Source organism: Triturus cristatus, chromosome 6 (genome assembly GCF_964204655.1).
Source record: "Triturus cristatus chromosome 6, aTriCri1.1, whole genome shotgun sequence".
Classification (NCBI taxonomy): Eukaryota; Metazoa; Chordata; class Amphibia; order Caudata; family Salamandridae; genus Triturus; species Triturus cristatus.
This window is the reverse complement of record NC_140589.1, coordinates 1,329,598,256-1,329,616,462: the sequence shown is the minus strand read 5'-3', so window position 1 is coordinate 1,329,616,462 and position 18,207 is coordinate 1,329,598,256. Positions and strand designations below refer to the sequence as shown.

At 43.2% G+C, this 18,207-nt stretch overlaps 1 protein-coding gene across 2 annotated transcripts in view; it reads right to left on the bottom strand.

Annotated features, from left to right (window-relative positions):
- Window positions 1-18,207, bottom strand: part of ABHD12 (abhydrolase domain containing 12, lysophospholipase) — a 487,344-nt gene that overhangs the window by 27,872 nt on the left and 441,265 nt on the right. For both annotated transcript variants that reach the window (XM_085612333.1, XM_085612332.1), the window contains one exon: window positions 5,633-5,760. In XM_085612333.1, the coding sequence (XP_085468459.1) occupies window positions 5,633-5,760 (128 nt within the window). The remainder of the gene's footprint in view (window positions 1-5,632; window positions 5,761-18,207) is intronic.

The following is an 18,207-nucleotide window of genomic DNA, read 5'->3' as shown; positions in this document are numbered from 1 at the left end:
TGGGAGAAGGAATGAAACAGCAGATTAAAATTTGTGTTGTTTGTTCAAATTCAGTGATATGAAGTTGAGTCAGGAATTGTGTCTAAAGATTCAGGAAGTGTGAGGTCCTTCTGAGGTGGAACTCTTTGCTTTGTGTCTAATTTGGTTCCTGCAGATATATTTCATCCTGGATCTAGAGGCAGCAGCACGAGATGTATCCACTCAGGGTTGGAGAGACTTCAGGGGTTATGCCTTTTACCCTATTCCCTATGATTCAGAGGTTGTTAATCTTAGTGAAAAAGCAAGTGTGTGGGGTAGTTCTGGTGACTCCTTTTTAGAACATGCAGGCTTGGTTTCCACCACTGCTGGAGCTGGCTATGGAACTACCTTTTGTAATTTCAGCATCCACTGGGTGGTAGCTAGGGGTGGAAGGCAATGTGCATCCTTTGTTACAGTTGGGTGTTCTCAACACTTATTTGGAGAATTGCAGGGGGTCCAGAGGATACAAGAGATTTTCAGTTAATGCTGCAAATGAGTCTGAGGCTTCAGGCAAAGGAAGAGTTACAGAGGGGTATGGAATGTATGGTCTTGTAGATGCATAGAGAATCAAGTGGATGCACATTAATTTATGATAGCTATTTTTTTGCAGAATTGTCAAGAAAGGTTAGTGTTACTAGACTGTGATCTGTTATAGGTCAGTCACTGGTGTTGAGCACTCCTTGTGTGATGGATAGTCTATTGGTAGAAGTTCTATGATTTGCAGAGTCATGAAGGGCACAAGACTGAAAGGACCTCCTTGGGACAGAGGTAATACTTTATGGAATGCTAATTTGATCTTCAAATTGTTTGAGAGTTGGCCATCAAATAGATTCTTACCTATTCAACAGCTGGCATTAAAGAAGGCAGCCTTACTTTGTTTGAATCCATTCAAGAGACTTTTAGATATGTGGGCATTAGAGTTGTCTAATAGATAGTCAACCGAATAGTGCGTTTTTGAGATATGGCAGTGAAAGAATATATCGGATTCAAAGTTTTATCCAAGCGTTGATAATCACTGAAAGCTTTTTGTGGTTCAAACTGAGAACATGTTAGTTTGGGGTAAGAAAGAACAGATGAGCAGGGGTCAATCAGTTGTTGTTTTCTTATCTTAAACATTTTAGTGCCATGATTTTGGTTACTATTGCATGATGGATCAATGGAGTTATGCAGGAAACATGAGTAGATGTACTGCAGAGATTTGCAGAGTTCTGGCGAAGAGTTCCTTCCAAATCAATTAGGCTTGTCTTCTTGTGATAGGAATCAGGGGTTTCTTCCCCTCTGCCTGTTCACGCAGAACATCGCTGTTGCGTTGTCAATCTAACAAGCAAAGAGTGCATTGTGAAAGCTTTCAAGAAATAAGTGAGAGCTGAAGTGCCAGCTCCGTTACAGGCCATAAGGCTAGGAACTCATGCTCCTTGCAGATGATCCATATGGGCTCTTGTTCCCACTAGGTAATCACCAGTTACTATGGTCTGCATTGGTAGGTATTGATTAAATACAACCTCTCTTATTAAGGCCTTTGAATGGCATCACCAGGTATGTGATATGGCAGCTGCTGTGGCAAGAATTAGATTATCCTCCCCATTGCTGCATTATTGACAATGGTGATTCTTTAGGCACTATTGCACAATTATCTCATATGAACACGAGCCTGCAGGGCAGACCAATACATGATGCCATCAACCCCAAGAGCAATGATATCTGTCTTGGTTCTGGGTGATTTGTCTTTGGTAGTTTTAAACAGTTCAAAAGGGTATGTTTCAGTATATCCTCCAAAGGATAAACATTGACCTTGTGTGTGTCCAAGACCATTAACAGATAATGAATAGATTGGACCACAGTTAATCTTGTTTTCTCATTGACAGGCAGTTTGGGATGGTGATGAGTAACATCTGTTAACTGGTAGTGCTAAAGAGCTTGATGAGGGATTGATTCTGTCATAAGTCAGTCATTGAGATAAGAACAGATGAAAATATTTAGTATTCTCAGGTGTGCTGCCACTTGTACTAAGAGGTTGAAAAAGGCTTCTGGTTCTGACTTGAGGCCGAAGGAAACCACTTCGTATTAGTAATGGTCGTTTCCTACCAGGGACCCAAACAGCTTCATATGTTTCTTCACAAGTGGGATGTGGAACTCAGAATTGAAAAGAACATCAAACAGGAAAATTCTTCACAGAAGTGGACAGTTAAATTGGTAAAGGGCTATAATTCTGAATCTTTTTTTTATCATCCACCTGTTTTCAGCCTTGAGGTTGAAAATTGGTTTTAATCCAGGTTTGGGTCATTTCTTTCACACAGGAAAGTAAGTGGAATTCATTCTATTTGATTTTGGAAGGAGGGCACTTCTCTTTGGCTTCCTACTGAAGAAGGGTGTAGACTTCCTGTTGCAGGCAGGCTAACTTCTGCTTCAAGAGGAGACTTGAACCTGAGCCAATAGCTATTTTGCACAATATTCAGAACCCATCTTTCTCTGGGGTTTTCTTGACACTCTTCTTGATGTTTGCTGATGCTTCCCCTAAGAGTGGATAGCACAGGAGGGGGGAGGAAAAGTTACTGCTTGTTCCTAATCATGAGGTTTCCTGCAGCTGCTGAAGGTTGGTGGCTATCTGTCCCCCTTGTAGGAACGCATGTTTGGTGATAGGACTGCTGGCTGCTATTCATGCTGACTAAGCCACTGAGAGGCTTGAAACCTTTGCTAAAGGTAGCCTGAATGGAAGGCCTGTCATTATGTTTTATGCCTTTTCCTCTTCTTCAGGTCAGTCTTCATGTTCTGCATTTTTTCATCAGGATGAGAGGCAAAAAATGTGATGCCTGAGAAGGTGAGCTGAGGACCTTTTATTGAGACCCATGCTTGCGACAAGTGAAATTGAGCCTGGAAGAGCACCTCATGGGAAGACCATGACATTAGCATTGGTCTGATAGATCAGATGAATCAGCAGCAGCACTTATGATCTGATTACAAAATAACCTAATTCAGGTTCACCTTACAATTTTCCCTGCACTTGTGTGCCACCTCTTCTGCAAAACATTGCAGAGAATTCATTTGGGACCTGTTGTGTCTGCTGTGTACAGCAAAAGCACTGGCAGCTATCCCTCTGCGCATGTTCCTGTGCTATCCTTATCAGGTGGAACTAAAGAAGATGGTGCAATAGCATGACTCTTATCAGCGTCGCTAACAATAACTGAATGGGCACGGGGGTTGGACCTCCAAAGGTACAAACGGTTTTGCTCCGGAGGTCCATATTTTGTCTTAAGGTGTGAGGGAGCCACCTTGGTAGAGGGTGCCATGAAAAGCTGCATTGTCTGGTTCAGCAAACCAGGAAATATAAACAAGAGGGCTCCAGCTATTGAACCGTGATATAAAGTTTCAAATATGATGACCAAAGTTGTCATAGACGTGGAATTATCCAGAAAGAAACCCAAGAAGTGGCAGACATGTCCACAAACCAATCACTTTGTGGGGTTGTTGTGTTTTTCGCTGGACCTCATCTGTTGGTCAGAAGCACACAAATCACCCACAACTCCCCAAACAGATCAGTTCTACGTTTGTGAGCGTTGTTTACTGCTCTTGTAGACGGATGCAAATGTTGTTGAAATTCGGTTCTGTGTATCACAGTAAGTATGTAAAAAGTTCATAAAGCGCGCTAATACCAAAGTGTTTTGGAGCTAAACAGCAGGAACCTCCAAAAAATGCGGTCCATACGGGATAGGGTATGGATCGGTCTACGCTAGTTGGGATAGGAAAAGCCAAGTCTTAATTTGTTTCCTATAAATCAGAAATTACAAAAATGCCTAGCACTACCTAGAGTGCATGCAAGGAAGAGACCCTGAGGGTTTTATTGTGCGTTCTTCCTGACACACGAGGCATTTGATAAAAGAGAAATGGAATTTACTGTGAAAAACAAACTAATTCCCGCTCAGTAAATAAAAGAAAAACACTTAAAGACGTAGACTCCCTAAAGGAGAAGCTCACCTACAGATTTGAATAAAAAAGTCATCAACCGAGATATGCAACCTGGTGTCCCACAACTAGCAAGTGACGTACATGGAAATGAAGAAAGCCTGTTCAGGGTCTCAGGAGGACACATGCCCTCCTATACTCATGCCACAATCAGGCCAAAAGGCTGAGGAATGCATCTTTCCAAAATTTGTCACAAACTAATGTGGCAGAAGCAGTATGATATTGCAGGGTGTTAAAAACCCTAGAAGAGAGGAATGTAGTGGTCTTTGCCGTGAAGTGGCTGGCCACGCAGTCTTAAATATTGGGCATGTGACAGTGCCTAGCCCAAGCTAGAGGAAGTCTGCTGATGGTTCATGTGAGATTCAATTTAAGAAAAAAATATAAATGTAAGAGTGTACAAAGTAGAACCTTTGCAAGGGGGTATCCATCTTGACATTTAACTAAAAAAAACAATTAATATCACATAAAATCTAAAAATAAAAAAGCAATAATGTTAGCAGTCGTACAAAATTTTCCATACAAGATGTGTGAACTCCATTATAACTCATCTACGGGTTGCTTGTAATCATATTGGGGAGTGGGGGATTTACCAGTGCTGGCTGCCCTGTTTCTCTCAGAGAAGGACCAAGGTTTATTTGGAAATGTTTGGCCTGTCTGAATTGGGAAAAGAACAACAGACTGGAGTGCAGTCTAGAGTAATTACCAAACATCACTTGTTTCTTTTTTTGCTTTTCTCTGAATTAGGCATATGAGCAAGCTATGTGAGAAAGCTTGCACGGTCACAGAGATGCATTTTGAATACTCTGAATTATATGTCTGTTCATTCCGAGCTTCCACTCTTAGCTCACTGAACCCAATATATGTAGCACACCTTACGGGGATCGGTATTGTGTTTTAATAATTCATTCAATTAACCTGCAATTCATACTCACCACAGTACAAATAGTCACCCCTAGCGGTAAGCAACCAAAACTCAGCAAGGATGGAAAGGGCACTTTGTACACTGGGAGTGACATTCTGAAATTTACAGAGCATTCCAGGAAACAGGCATCTTTCATGTTCCTGTTTTTCTGCACATATTTTCATAATATTTATAAAACAGCATTACAGATTTGACCCTGCTGTGTATGAAATCAATAGGTTGTATATGATACAACTAAACACAGTTTTCCTAACGGCTAATATTCTGGCTCCTAACTTAAAGACGTGCAATTATCGCATACTATGAAAAATGTGAGTGTAGAGACCCTCTGCACTAAGTCTACCATGATGCATTTGGGGTGGACTACTGCAGATTTGCCAATCAGTGTGCAACCCTGAAATTGAGTATGTGCTCTTTCTCGCTGGTGGAGCCGGGATTAGTTGTCTGAGCACCGTTGGATATGTGATCACATGCACTGAAGCAGCAAGTTGTGCACTCTGCCTCCTTGCACTGCTGGTGGTTTCTGACGAGTACTAAAATGGCTGTCACCGGCTGCACTTTGACTCAATAGCGAACACCATGAAAATGTGAGCAAACAAACAGGTCAGCAAAACATCTAACATAATGCAAGTAGTTAGGACTTTTGTAAATTTGCCAATCCACGTCAGAGGTATCTGCTGAATTTACGGCATGGAGTGCAACAGGTTATTTGTAGAATGTCACACACTGTACCTCAGGATCTGTTGAAGCTCTGGACTCCGGTAAATGAACTTGTGCTTGTAGCCAAGGTCCTTGTGAAAGGGAACAAACTGGACTTTGTAGTCCCGCAGGCTGCGTGAAGGTGCAGCGATGTTGTAAAGCTGTAACAATGAAACAACAATAATGAACACATGTTGTGCTACTGAAAACAAGCTGTAATTTTTTTAATCTTGATAACTGCTTCAGAATATGACTTCAAAGAATTGAGGTTAAGCCACTGTGAACATTGCATGATGAATGAATATAAAACAACAGATTTGGTTAATTTCAAGACTATTTGTTATGCGTGGAGTGCAGAACATGAGACTTTCTTCAAAGTACTTACAACAAGGAAAATAAGGGGCTAAGAAAGGGGTAGGTAGAGGAAAGGGAAGTGGGGAGAAGGACCAAGATGTAATGGTCTTGGCAAGCACAGCTTAACTGAGGAATGTGTGAATTAGTTAGGGAAGGGTGGAGAAAGGCGAGTCTTGAGTCTTTTTCTTAAATAGAGGTGGTTATGTTCTTTTCTTGGGTGAGGGGCATTGTAGATGACACGCTGGGTTTTAAAGTTTGGGTGAGGGGCATTGTAGATGACACGCTGGGTTTTAAAGTTGATGCCTTTGTCCATCGGTAGCCTTTGTAAGTTCTTTAAAATGTGCCTGGTGGTTGTATGTCAAATTGTTTACCTCAATTAGAAAATTAGTTTCTGGTCTAAAAGCAGCTCAAAAAAAGATTTCAAATGAATTACTTTCAATCCAGTTGGAGCTCTGCAATCTCGAAATTTAGTAAAAATGGTCATGCAAATGAAAGATGTCCATCATGATTATTAATAAAAATGAATGAAGACAATACATTTAGAATTTGTTATGTTCTGTCATCAAAAAGCCTATAAATGACCCACTGAATGTATGGTGGATATAAGAGCGGATGGGAAAAGTTAGACCAGTTAACTCATCCACTTTGAATGCATCACCTTCAGTACAAGTTATAACCCAGACTACATCACCTTTATCTTCTGAGGAACGGTATTAGGCAAATCAGGCCTTATCAATGCACAAGAGAAACCAGCATTTACCCTCCAGTTTCAACAGACAGGTTTCAATACTATTGGTAGAAATAAAATCGTAGCTGCTTCTCTGTCTCAGATATAAATGTATTCTGTCTGTCACTTCTCAACAGTCACCAATCACATGCTTTATTCTGAATTTCATGCCAGACTACAATTGATCCATTCACCAGTTAATAGATTATTCTAGACACAATGTTTACCTGTCTCACCAGCCTCACACAAAATTAATGTATAAAAATACATAACTATATAGATACATAGAGAGGATCTGGTTCCACCCTCTTTTCCACTGGTCTGGTCAACTATCAATCATATTTTGTTTCCAACCACCACAACAGACAGCATTGGGCATTAGGTCAGTCCACTTCAGTTAATGGCCCTATAGCATTGTGACAGCATTTCACCTGGTCACATGTGCACATTCATTTAAAAGAAGTGCACTTCAGGCCAGGGCTGTAAGGCTGATACTTTACTTTAGTAATGCTTTTTTTCTTTATATTTTTAAAAAATCATCCTTGTCTGTTTAAGCTATGGGGCTGATTTTGAATTTGGTGGATGGGATGCTCTGACGGAAAGCCTGTCCGCCTTATTATAAGTGCCATACGATATAATGCACTTCTAGTAAGCTGGACGAGATATCAGTCAAGTTTGTGACAAAGTAACCTGTCGGCCAATCTCTAAATGAGGTCGTACGTCTTGAGGTTACAATAATTCAAAGACGTTAGTACATTTTCGTTGAAGCAATAAAATACTATTTTCCTGTGATGTGAATTAAAACTAAAACTGTTTTCTATACCTGTTCTAGGTATACCGGCCTGTTAGAATGCATGTGTACAATTAAAATTACGTGTGATGGGCTAGAGGACGCACTCGTAATTATGACAAAGTATGTAAGAAATTGTGGGACTATCATGGATTGGCGATCCTGCCACCATCTGCACTAATGTTGGTCTAAGTGTGGAGGTTATTTTGTGCAACTCGCTCCAACTATATTTGATGTTAATGGTGCAATTGATATAGCTTTTTCCACTGTACAAGGCTGATGGTTTATTGATAACCTACAAAATGTAAATAAAATGTTTCTATTAAAAAAATAAATGTGTAATGGTTATTTTTGTTCACATTTTTTACTGCAAGCAAATGGCCACCATGTTTAAGTAGCGGAATATTTTTTTCCTTATATTTTTGTGGCATATGCGTGTAATAATTTCTTTTTATATGAAGCATGTCACTAGATTTCCTGGGCCAGATGTAATGGCTTTGCAAATGCTTGTTTTTATAATGCTGACCTGCGGGGTGTCGTGCTAACTGTGGGTATCCGTGTGGTGGCCTCCCAACTTCTCCTTTCAATCTGTTCAACATTTGTATTCCAATGGTGCTCACTAACCTGTTCACTTCTCACACATTTCTCCCCTCTTACGATGTCATCATTGTGCTGCCCTGTGACATTCAAAGTAAAAGGGAGGCTCAATGAAAACAAGCTGTGAAGACCTGCTACTTAACTTGAAATCTGGAACTGGCACGCAGAAAGTAATGGCGACAGAATCTGTGAGACAGAAATATCTATAACTCCTAATAGGTGGGCACTTTTGAATATCTATGTATGTTGCCATAGTTGATGTAAAAGGAGCTTGACTCCTCTTCGGGAAGTAAAGCCCTGACTCTAGTGACAATCAGAGATAAAGTGTACATTGCAATGATGAATAAAGGACAAGCATAGCGTAAAAAAAATGGAGAACAAATTCAGTTGATGGGGTGGCTTTGAAGCAGGGTGATGCGAGTTCACCAACTCTTTGCTGATGTAATAACTTCCCAAAAAGCTCTCTCTCAAACAAGGCAACTCTAGTTCATAAGACAATGACACAAAGGGAAACAGTGCTGATACTGGAGAGACAACATTTGAGACTTTACCCAAATGAGGCTGCACAACAGAACAGAAAGGGGAATTCTGACAACAAAAACACTTGAAGACTTACTGCTTCTTGTTGTAAGACGTGTATAGCGATCGCCACCAGATCATGTTATTGCTTCTTTTTTAATTTATTTTTAAAATGTTGAATTCAAAAAATTATATCATACAGAATATTTAATCATAAAAGATTACATGGATATTTCAACCAAAATGTAAATCTATCGTGATGCTTGCAACTACATGACATATAACAATGAAAATAGAATCTCAGTGGAAAATACACCATATTTTATTGTATACGTTTTCGTTGTGATTGCAGCAAAACGGAGCATATTCCGGTTTACTAATCTTAACCATATTATTGTACCATTGGTCGAGTGAGGTCGGGATAGGGGATTTCCACAGAGTGGTTACACATTTTTTTAACACATTTTCATCAAGTCAGTGGAAGATGGCTTTCTGGGATGATGCAAGTTTAGCGCCTATTTCTTCACTTAAGAAACTAAAAAATGCTGTCTCATGATTTAAGCGATGTATAGATAGTCAAAGAACATATGCTTCCTATCACCTAGGGAGTTGATAGCACATCGCTGGCAAGAGGTAGAAAGATGGGAAGAAAATGTATTACGTTTTCTCATTTCATTTCATAAAGCTTTATTCGGTACATGACCATATAAGCACGAAATAACATGCATACATAAGCAAGCAAAAATGCAGGGGTAATTAATTCAGTTGACACACAAAATTATAAAACATCATACTTTTCCTAACATGAATTGATTTGTATAAAAAGGTAGCAGTAAAAAGGCAAACATCCGGATTATGCATATTAAAAAGCAGTTTCATAGCATTGTTAACAGTACGGACTCCATATTTTACAAGGATCGGTTTTAAATAAACAATGCGGAAATTCCTATAGAGGTTACATAGCAAAAGAAAGTGCAAAGTGCATTGTTTAGATTGACCGTCACAGGGACAAGGGCCAACAGGGTGTTTTTTAGGAGACGGGAAGGCCACTAAATGATGTACTAGCCCGAGCCTCAACCTAGTAAGGACAAATCTATGCGAGGGTCTGGTCACCTGTATAGATAGTCAAAGAACATATGCTAGGGAGTTGATAGCACATCGCTGGCAAGAGGTAGAAATATGGGAAGAAAATGTATTACGTTTCTGAGGAGTGTATCATAACATCCATTTTTTAAAAATACCACGCACTGGAAATTGGAACTTCAAACTGTACAATCGGAAAAGCTATTTATTTTGGACCAATTGGCCATCCTTGAAGATTATTCCAGTTTTATTAAACCATTTCCTTTGAATTCTGCAGTGGTATCTGGTCACAATACCTTATATAAATGGCCCATCTGGACTTTACCTGTTCCAGCATATATATCTGTTAAGTTATTTCTTTAATATGTATCATTAATGGAAATGGAAATTGTTTAATGAATTAATTTAATTGAAAATAAGCAAAATTAATCCAGTCAGCCAACACCATTTCGGAAAGTTGAAAAAACGAGATATTTTTAAGGCAAACTTGAAAAAGCAGATTACCAATTTTAACAATGCCCAATTGTTCAGGCGTTGCGACTGGACAAAATTGAGACAATAAACATAGAGGAGTTGTGGCATGAATATCAGGAGTGTGAAACAATGTATGAAGCAGAATTCTATTCTTACTATGAATGTTAAGGGTCTTATATCATACTTTTCTGGATACTTTATGTAACTGGAGAAACAAGAATATTTTAAATATATTGATTTCTCTAAGCATATGTGTTAGTATTGCATTACCAAACAAATCAGGAATGGTCATGAATATTTTAATTTAGATTGCAGGAGAAGCCACATACTATGAGTGGAGATCCTAGAAGGTGATTGCTCCCTGATTCCTGAAAAGGTTTGAGAATTCTTTTAGCTGGAAATGATGCTACCGGTTTGGCAGAAAAACATTTGTTAAATAACATAAAAAGGTCAGAAAAAGAAACAAGAATAGAGGTAGAACCAACATTTTCATGAGACAAGCATGACCAATTGTGGCAGATTCCCCATTTTGAGAAAAACTTTCTAATCATAGCTATAAGTAAACCATAATTATCGTAGACAGCAATACAATCTTCCTAATAAATGACTCCCAAACACCTTTTAGGGCTAGAAAATGGACTGACTTCAAATGATAGGGAGAGGGGGTTTCCTTTGAAGTGTTAAATAATAATACTTCAGTTTTAGTCTCGTTAATACCATAACCCCTAAACCTATATGTTCCTAACAGTGCTAAACAAATATTATTGGATCACGATGTTAAATATGACATTCTACAATAAAACATCTGAATCTACACAGGTGGTCTAGAAGAGGGAAAGTATACAGCAAACTACTTCTACTGTAATTAGTATGTAACAGGGCAATTATGGTACAGCAATAGTAAGTATAGGTCCTTTGAGGTGCAAAAGCAAAATGTGGACATGATAAGAGAACGTGGTTTGGGAATAACCATACACATTTGCTTAAACTACTCCATTTTTTTATATCTTTTTGTTCTCATTCCAAATATAATATAAAAAAAGCTGTAACAACAAAGAATCTTAAATGATGGTCTGCACTGGTAGACAACATAACATCACTGAGACTTTAAAGCAAACAATTCTCTTTCTGCTCCTGAAACATGTTTCTTTTTTAAGATCTAGCACAGAAAGTTTATAGTCGGTCTGCTAAGCGAATTTTGGAAGTTTTAAAAAACAAACACCACTCGACATGGCAGAGTGAAAAATGTCAGACTCCCGTCTATTCTATTTTTGTCTCAGTACAGTTCAATCTTTGCCATCAGCAGCTTACTTACTGCTCATTTTGAGCTCGATGATTACTCGTTTCCTGCTCACAACTAAGCCGCCATTGGCCTACTATTTACTCCAGGACACATCTACGAGAATTCAATGTCATCTAACTGAATTGTTGCTTTTCCAATTTAGTTTATTCATTGCCCTAGTACAGCTCAGCGACTGCTCTGTCATTGATGTCTTGTAGCCCCAATAAAGTCAAGTTACTTTTCCCGTCTCAGTATAGATGATTCGCTCCCCAGCATAGGTCAAACATTACTCCCATACACATCATAAATTAATCCATTAAAGGAATGGACCCAGCATAGATATCTGAACAAATATTAGCAATTATCCATGTATGGATAACTACTGACCCTAATGCAGGTAATGTGTTGCCAGAGCAGAATCATTTTCTCATACACTTATATTAATTTCCCTGTACAAGCAAATGGGTTGCCCAGGATATAGCTCATTGCCTCATCATAAATCAACGTTACTTGCACCGTTATTTTTGTTTATATTATCCTATGATTCCCCATAACCTTACTAAATTCACCACTGAAGGATTACTGGATACAGTACACAATAGGTCAATCTTCATAGCAACTCCTACTAGCAAGTGGCCTGGAAATAAGAGGCTTCTCTGGGAAAAGAACAGCAAGCCCAATATCGGCAATCAAGCAAATGGCACTCTTTTCAACCCACACTGCACTGCTGCTGCAGCCAAGAGTACACAAGGGAGTGCAGTTTACACTGCATTCTGACGTTGTTCGAATCCAAATGGAAGGCAATAGGAAAGGAATATCACTGCCTTAATGAGATCCATGAGTGAGCTCCTACACGTCTTAAGCACACGGCTCAGCAAGGTTAAACTAGTCGTCCTAGGGGTATCAATGCTGGAAGCATGATTGGTGGCCACAGCGGAGGAACATGGTACAACTTTGGAGAAATGTGCATTATGGAATATTGTGTAACAATGCAACCAAACAACAATACAGTTAAACAAATCAAAAGTCTAGCTCACACTGTATTAAAAAGACTGACTAAATACCACTAAAAAAAATAATATTAGTTAAGGGAAAACACCACAAAATATTGTTTGGAAAAATTAATATTCCTTATTCAGTGTGTTTTAAAAATTGTTAAATGAAAAACGAACTGTCCAAAACTAACACTAAAGAGGATTCGAGGAAAGCATTGCATAAGCATTTACTTAGAAGAAAATATAAGCAAGTAGAGAAAACCACCAAATCAGAACGTATAATAACTGTCCAACACAAGATTATTTTCAAGAGTGCATCAATGCTGAAGAATATGAATTGGCAGTCCATTACTTTGATTAATGCACACTATATTTCTGTGGCGAAGTAGGATAGCAGCAGTAGAATATTACTGATTTCTTACACTCCTTCATATCTTGTTCCAATTAAGTCCACTGGAACAGTCTCAATGGTATTATCAAAATCTGCAGCAATGGTTTCAAAGTACTTCAGATCATGAAGTCAGACAGGAAAAGGAGTTCTACAAGTGAATCTCAGACTCTGTGACGAAGTGATGCCGTGAACAGCAGAAACAGAGGACCTTACGACAGAACACTTCCCCCTTACCGTTCTCCGTGTCCTGCCCTCTATTTACAGACACCAACTGTGGAACAAGAACTGGACTATCCCTTTAAGAGAGTCTCACTGTGGGAATAGCCTCACGATCACATGACGGGGTCATGTGATCCTCTCGTTGTGAAAGAGGAAGACGCGATCCTGAGGAAGCGAACGTCTACAGCGGCGAGGTCGGGAGAAGGAGACCCAGCGGGCAAAGAGGCCGTACGGACTTTCTTCAAAGCACCCAGAACCCAAGACGCGGCGAAACCTCGAGTCAAGGAGGAGGAAGAAATACCGGAACCAGAAGGACGATCCGGTGGCAAGAGGAAAACAAGAGAGGGAGCCCGACCCTACCCGGCATCACGCAGACGCCAGCCACGTTCCCAGAGGGACGTGGCTACACAAGGTAAGGGGCCGCCTGGGGACCTTGTGGGAAAAAGGGTTGGTGTTTCTAAGGAAGCGATGGGTGTAGGGAGCGGATGGCGGTATTAAGTACAAAGAATGTTTGGTTACATATGGGCGTAACGGCTGTCGTGTAGTTTAGACACAAGAGCACTGGTGCTGGTACTGGGAGATACCTCCCTTGGGTGATACCTCCCTTCACCTCTTTCTCCTGATTACGCTGAGAGACCAAACCCCGTCCTTACATTCTTTTGTTATTTGCTTTTCTTTTGGGTTGGTTCCCTGACAAACCGGCGGAACCCGGACGGGTCCGGAAGAAGGACAGAACGCCCAGAAGCCCATTCTCTGGAGCGGGAGAGGGGATACGGCTGCTGTCTTGAACAAGCCACAAGAAAACCTTGGAGCCAGTGTTCTGGGCACTAAGCCACATATGTAATTGAGTCAATAAAAGGACTAACCCAAAACCAGACAGGCGCCCCTGTTTGCTTCTCCACCGCGCCACAGACTCCTACATGGGAAACTCCTTCACGTTCTAATCTAGACAGTTTTCAAGTTCAGAATTAAAGCTCCACAGTAGACTGCACACCACAGGAGGTCAGAGACTATAACATTTCTGGGAGTCTGTTCAGGTGACCGTCTCCAGCCGTCCTAATAAATGTCCTTTCATGCAGAGAATCAGTAGAGGTCAGAGCAGCTCTCTTTTTATTTTGCCAACAAGTGAAACAATTATTCTTGTGTATTCTCTCTTTTTTAGGCTTAAACTTCAGGTCAGTGTGAAGTATGGGTTGTTAAAGAAGTTAGGCTGATATGTCATGGACAGGTACCCATAAATCTCTACTTGTTACTCGTGTGGACCACTCCTATTTTTCAGACTGGGCTGCAAGACTTGTCTTGCATTAATGAAAGTGTCACATACCTTAGCCTCTTCAAATTAACACAGCAGAGACATTTATTCCAGGCCAAAACACAGATCCTGCATTGATGCCCATACTTTAATGGTATTCTGCAGTTGTCTGCTGGACAACTGAAAAGATACCTCCAGTGCTTCATGAAGCCACACCTTTCAATGAGGACCCAGTGGACAAAAGATGAAGTGTCATGTGTATGCTCATACCTTGATCACAGTTTCCTGGCAAAGGCGAGGACATCTTCACCTCCTCACTCCCTCTACTGCACATGGGCTTTTTGAAGCTGAGAGTCAAGTTGGTTACTAGCAGGCCCACTGCATTTTTTTGAAAAAGATTCTCTCTCTCAGCCCGAAGGTATCATTAAGCCCGTAATAGCCTCTGACTGGATAAACTAAAAAGACTTGTACATCTCATAACTTCTTTTATCCAAACAACACAATTTAAATTCAATATCAGATAGAGAGTTTGAACTACAACCCATATATCTTACAGAATGCATATTTGTAGGCTCCACTAGTTTAGAATTTAGAATTGGGGCAATGCAGGCAAAATACTGATCAGCAGCCTGCATAACACTACAAGCACTGTCAAGGCCAATAGGTCTTACCTTTTAGACCAATTGGCTTTGCAAATGGGTTTTAGCAATGCTTTACAGCATCCCAAATGCTCCACCTTATGGCTGGAGAGAAGCGGAAAAAAATATATAATGCTACTGGCTGTGTCGTGTTTATGGCATGCACATCACACATGTGTGCAGTTACAGAATGGTGTTGTATTCTCTCTAAACTGGGTGAGCAGAAGCCACACAGATGGTGCAGGTGGGAGAAACCACCATGAAAGGCGGCGGTGGAAGCAACACAAAGGGGTGGGGGAGGGTGGCTGCAACAGGGAGGGCAGGATGCAGAAGCAACATGGAAGGCAGGGGTGAAAGCAACATGGACAGTGGGGGACAGAAGCAATACGGAGGGCAGGAAACTGAAGCAACACGGAGGGCAGGGGAAGGAACGGCAGGGGACTGAAGAAACACAGAGGGCAGGGGACTGAAGCAACACAGAGGGCAGGGGACTGAAGCACCATGAAGGGCAGGGGACGGAAGCAACACAGAGGGCAGGGGACTGAAGAAACACAGAGGGCAGGGGACTGAAGCAACACAGAGGGTAGGGGACTGAAGCACCATGAAGGGCAGGGGACGGAAGCAACACAGAGGGCAGGAACTGAAGCAACACAGAGGGCAGGGGACGGAAGCACCATGAAGGGCAGGGGATGGAAGCACCATGAAGGGCAGGGGATGGAAGCAGCATGAAGGGCAGGGGATGGAAGCAGCATAAAGGGCAGGGGATGGAAGCACCATGAAGGGCAGGGGACGGAAGCAACACAGAGGGCAGCGGACTGAAGCAACACAAAGGGCAGGGGACTGAAGCACCATGAAGGGCAGGGGACGGAAGCAACACAGAGGGCAGGGGACTGAAGCAACACAGAGGGCAGGGGACTGAAGCAACACAGAGGGCAGGGGACTGAAGCAACACAGAGGGCAGGGGACTGAAGCACCATGAAGGGCAGGGGACGGAAGCAACACAGAGGGCAGGGGACTGAAGCAACACAGAGGGCAGGGGACTTAAGCAACACAGAGGGCAGGGGACTGAAGCAACACAGAGGGCAGGGGACTGAAGCAACACAGAGGGTAGGGGACTGACGCAACAGAGAGGGCAGGGGACTGGAGCACCATGAAGGGCAGGGGACGGAAGCAACACAGAGGGCAGCGGACTGAAGCAACACAGAGGGCAGGGGACTGAAGCAACACAGAGGGTAGGGGACTGAAGCAACACAGAGGGCAGGGGACTGAAGCACCATGAAGGGCAGGGGACGGAAGCAACACAGAGGGCAGGGGACTGAAGCAACACAGAGGGCAGGGGACGGAAGCAACACAGAGGGCAGGGGACGGAAGCAACACAGAGGGCAGGGGACTGAAGCAACACAGAGGGCAGGGGACTGAAGCAACACAGAGGGCAGGGGACTGAAGCACCATGAAGGGCAGGGTACGGAAGCAACACAGAGGGCAGGGGACTGAAGCAACACAGAGGGCAGGGGACGGAAGCAACACAGAGGGCAGCGGACTGAAGCAACACAGAGGGCTGGGGACGGAAGCAACACAGAGGCCAGGGGACTGAAGCACCATGAAGGGCAGGGGACGGAAGCAACACAGAGGGCAGGGGACTGAAGCAACACAGAGGGAAGGGGACTGAAGCACCATGAAGGGCAGGGGACGGAAGCAGCATGAAGGGCAGGGGATGGAAGCAGCATGAAGGGCAGGGGACGGAAGCACCATGAAGGGCAGGGGACGGAAGCAACACAGAGGGCAGGGGACTGAAGCAACACAGAGGGCAGGGGACTGAAGCAACACAGAGGGTAGGGGACTGAAGCAACACAGAGGGCAGGGGACTGAAGCACCATGAAGAGCAGGGGACGGAAGCAACACAGAGGGCAGGGGACTGAAGCAACACAGAGGGCAGGGGACTGAAGCAACACAGAGGGCAGGGGACTGAAGCACCATGAAGGGCAGGGGACGGAAGCAACACAGAGGGCAGGGGACTGAAGCAACACAGAGGGCAGGGGACTGAAGCAACACAGAGGGCAGGGGACTGAAGCAACACAGAGGGCAGGGGACTGAAGCACCATGAAGGGCAGGGGACGGAAGCAACACAGAGGGCAGCGGACGGAAGCAACACAGAGGGCTGGGGACGGAAGCAACACAGAGGGCAGGGGACGGAAGCACCATGAAGGGCAGGGGATGGAAGCAACACAGAGGGCAGCGGACTGAAGCAACACAGAGGGCTGGGGACGGAAGCAACACAGAGGGCTGGGGACGGAAGCAACACAGAGGGCAGGGGACGGAAGCACCATGAAGGGCAGGGGATGGAAGCACCATGAAGGGCAGGGGATGGAAGCAACACAGAGGGCAGCGGACTGAAGCAACACAGAGGGCTGGGGACGGAAGCAACACAGAGGGCTGGGGACGGAAGCACCATGAAGGGCAGGGGATGGAAGCAACACAGAGGGCTGGGGACGGAAGCAACACAGAGGGCTGGGGACGGAAGCAACACAGAGGGCAGGGGACGGAAGCACCATGAAGGGCAGGGGATGGAAGCACCATGAAGGGCAGGGGATGGAAGCAACACAGAGGGCAGCGGACTGAAGCAACACAGAGGGCTGGGGACGGAAGCAACACAGAGGGCTGGGGACGGAAGCACCATGAAGGGCAGGGGATGGAAGCACCATGAAGGGCAGGGGACGGAAGCAACACAGAGAGCAAGGGGCGGAAGGAGCACAAACAGCGGGAGTCAGATGCAAATTGGAGGGTCGGGAGAAGTACACGACATGGGCAACGTGGAGCGAGGGGGGAAGAGAACTACACAGGTGAGAGAAAGAAATGTGGAGCTGGGGGAGAAGCACACAGGAGAGAAAGCAACGCAGGGGTAGAAGGACACATTTTATTTAGAAATCTGTTTATTGAGTTTGCAGGTGGAATCACATATTAGATCATATTTAATCAGGGAGCATCGTTACATACATCACTCGGCAAGTGTCAGTGCACAGCGCATGTAGTCCGGTTGCGCTACATGAACTGAATATTAAACAGCTGTGTCCAAATGTACCATCCATGAGGTGCTGGGCAACTCTGCTCGCCATGCGTGATGCTGTGGCCGCAGCCCTTGTGGAAAGCATCCGCTCACCATCTCCTGTATCAGTTACGTGCAAATCCCGGTGCATCCCCAAACAGTTATACAAACAGTGCTAAACTCCCCGCTCAGTGGCCGGGTAGCTGTCTCCCCGACAGCCTAGCAACCAAAACAACTTTCAACA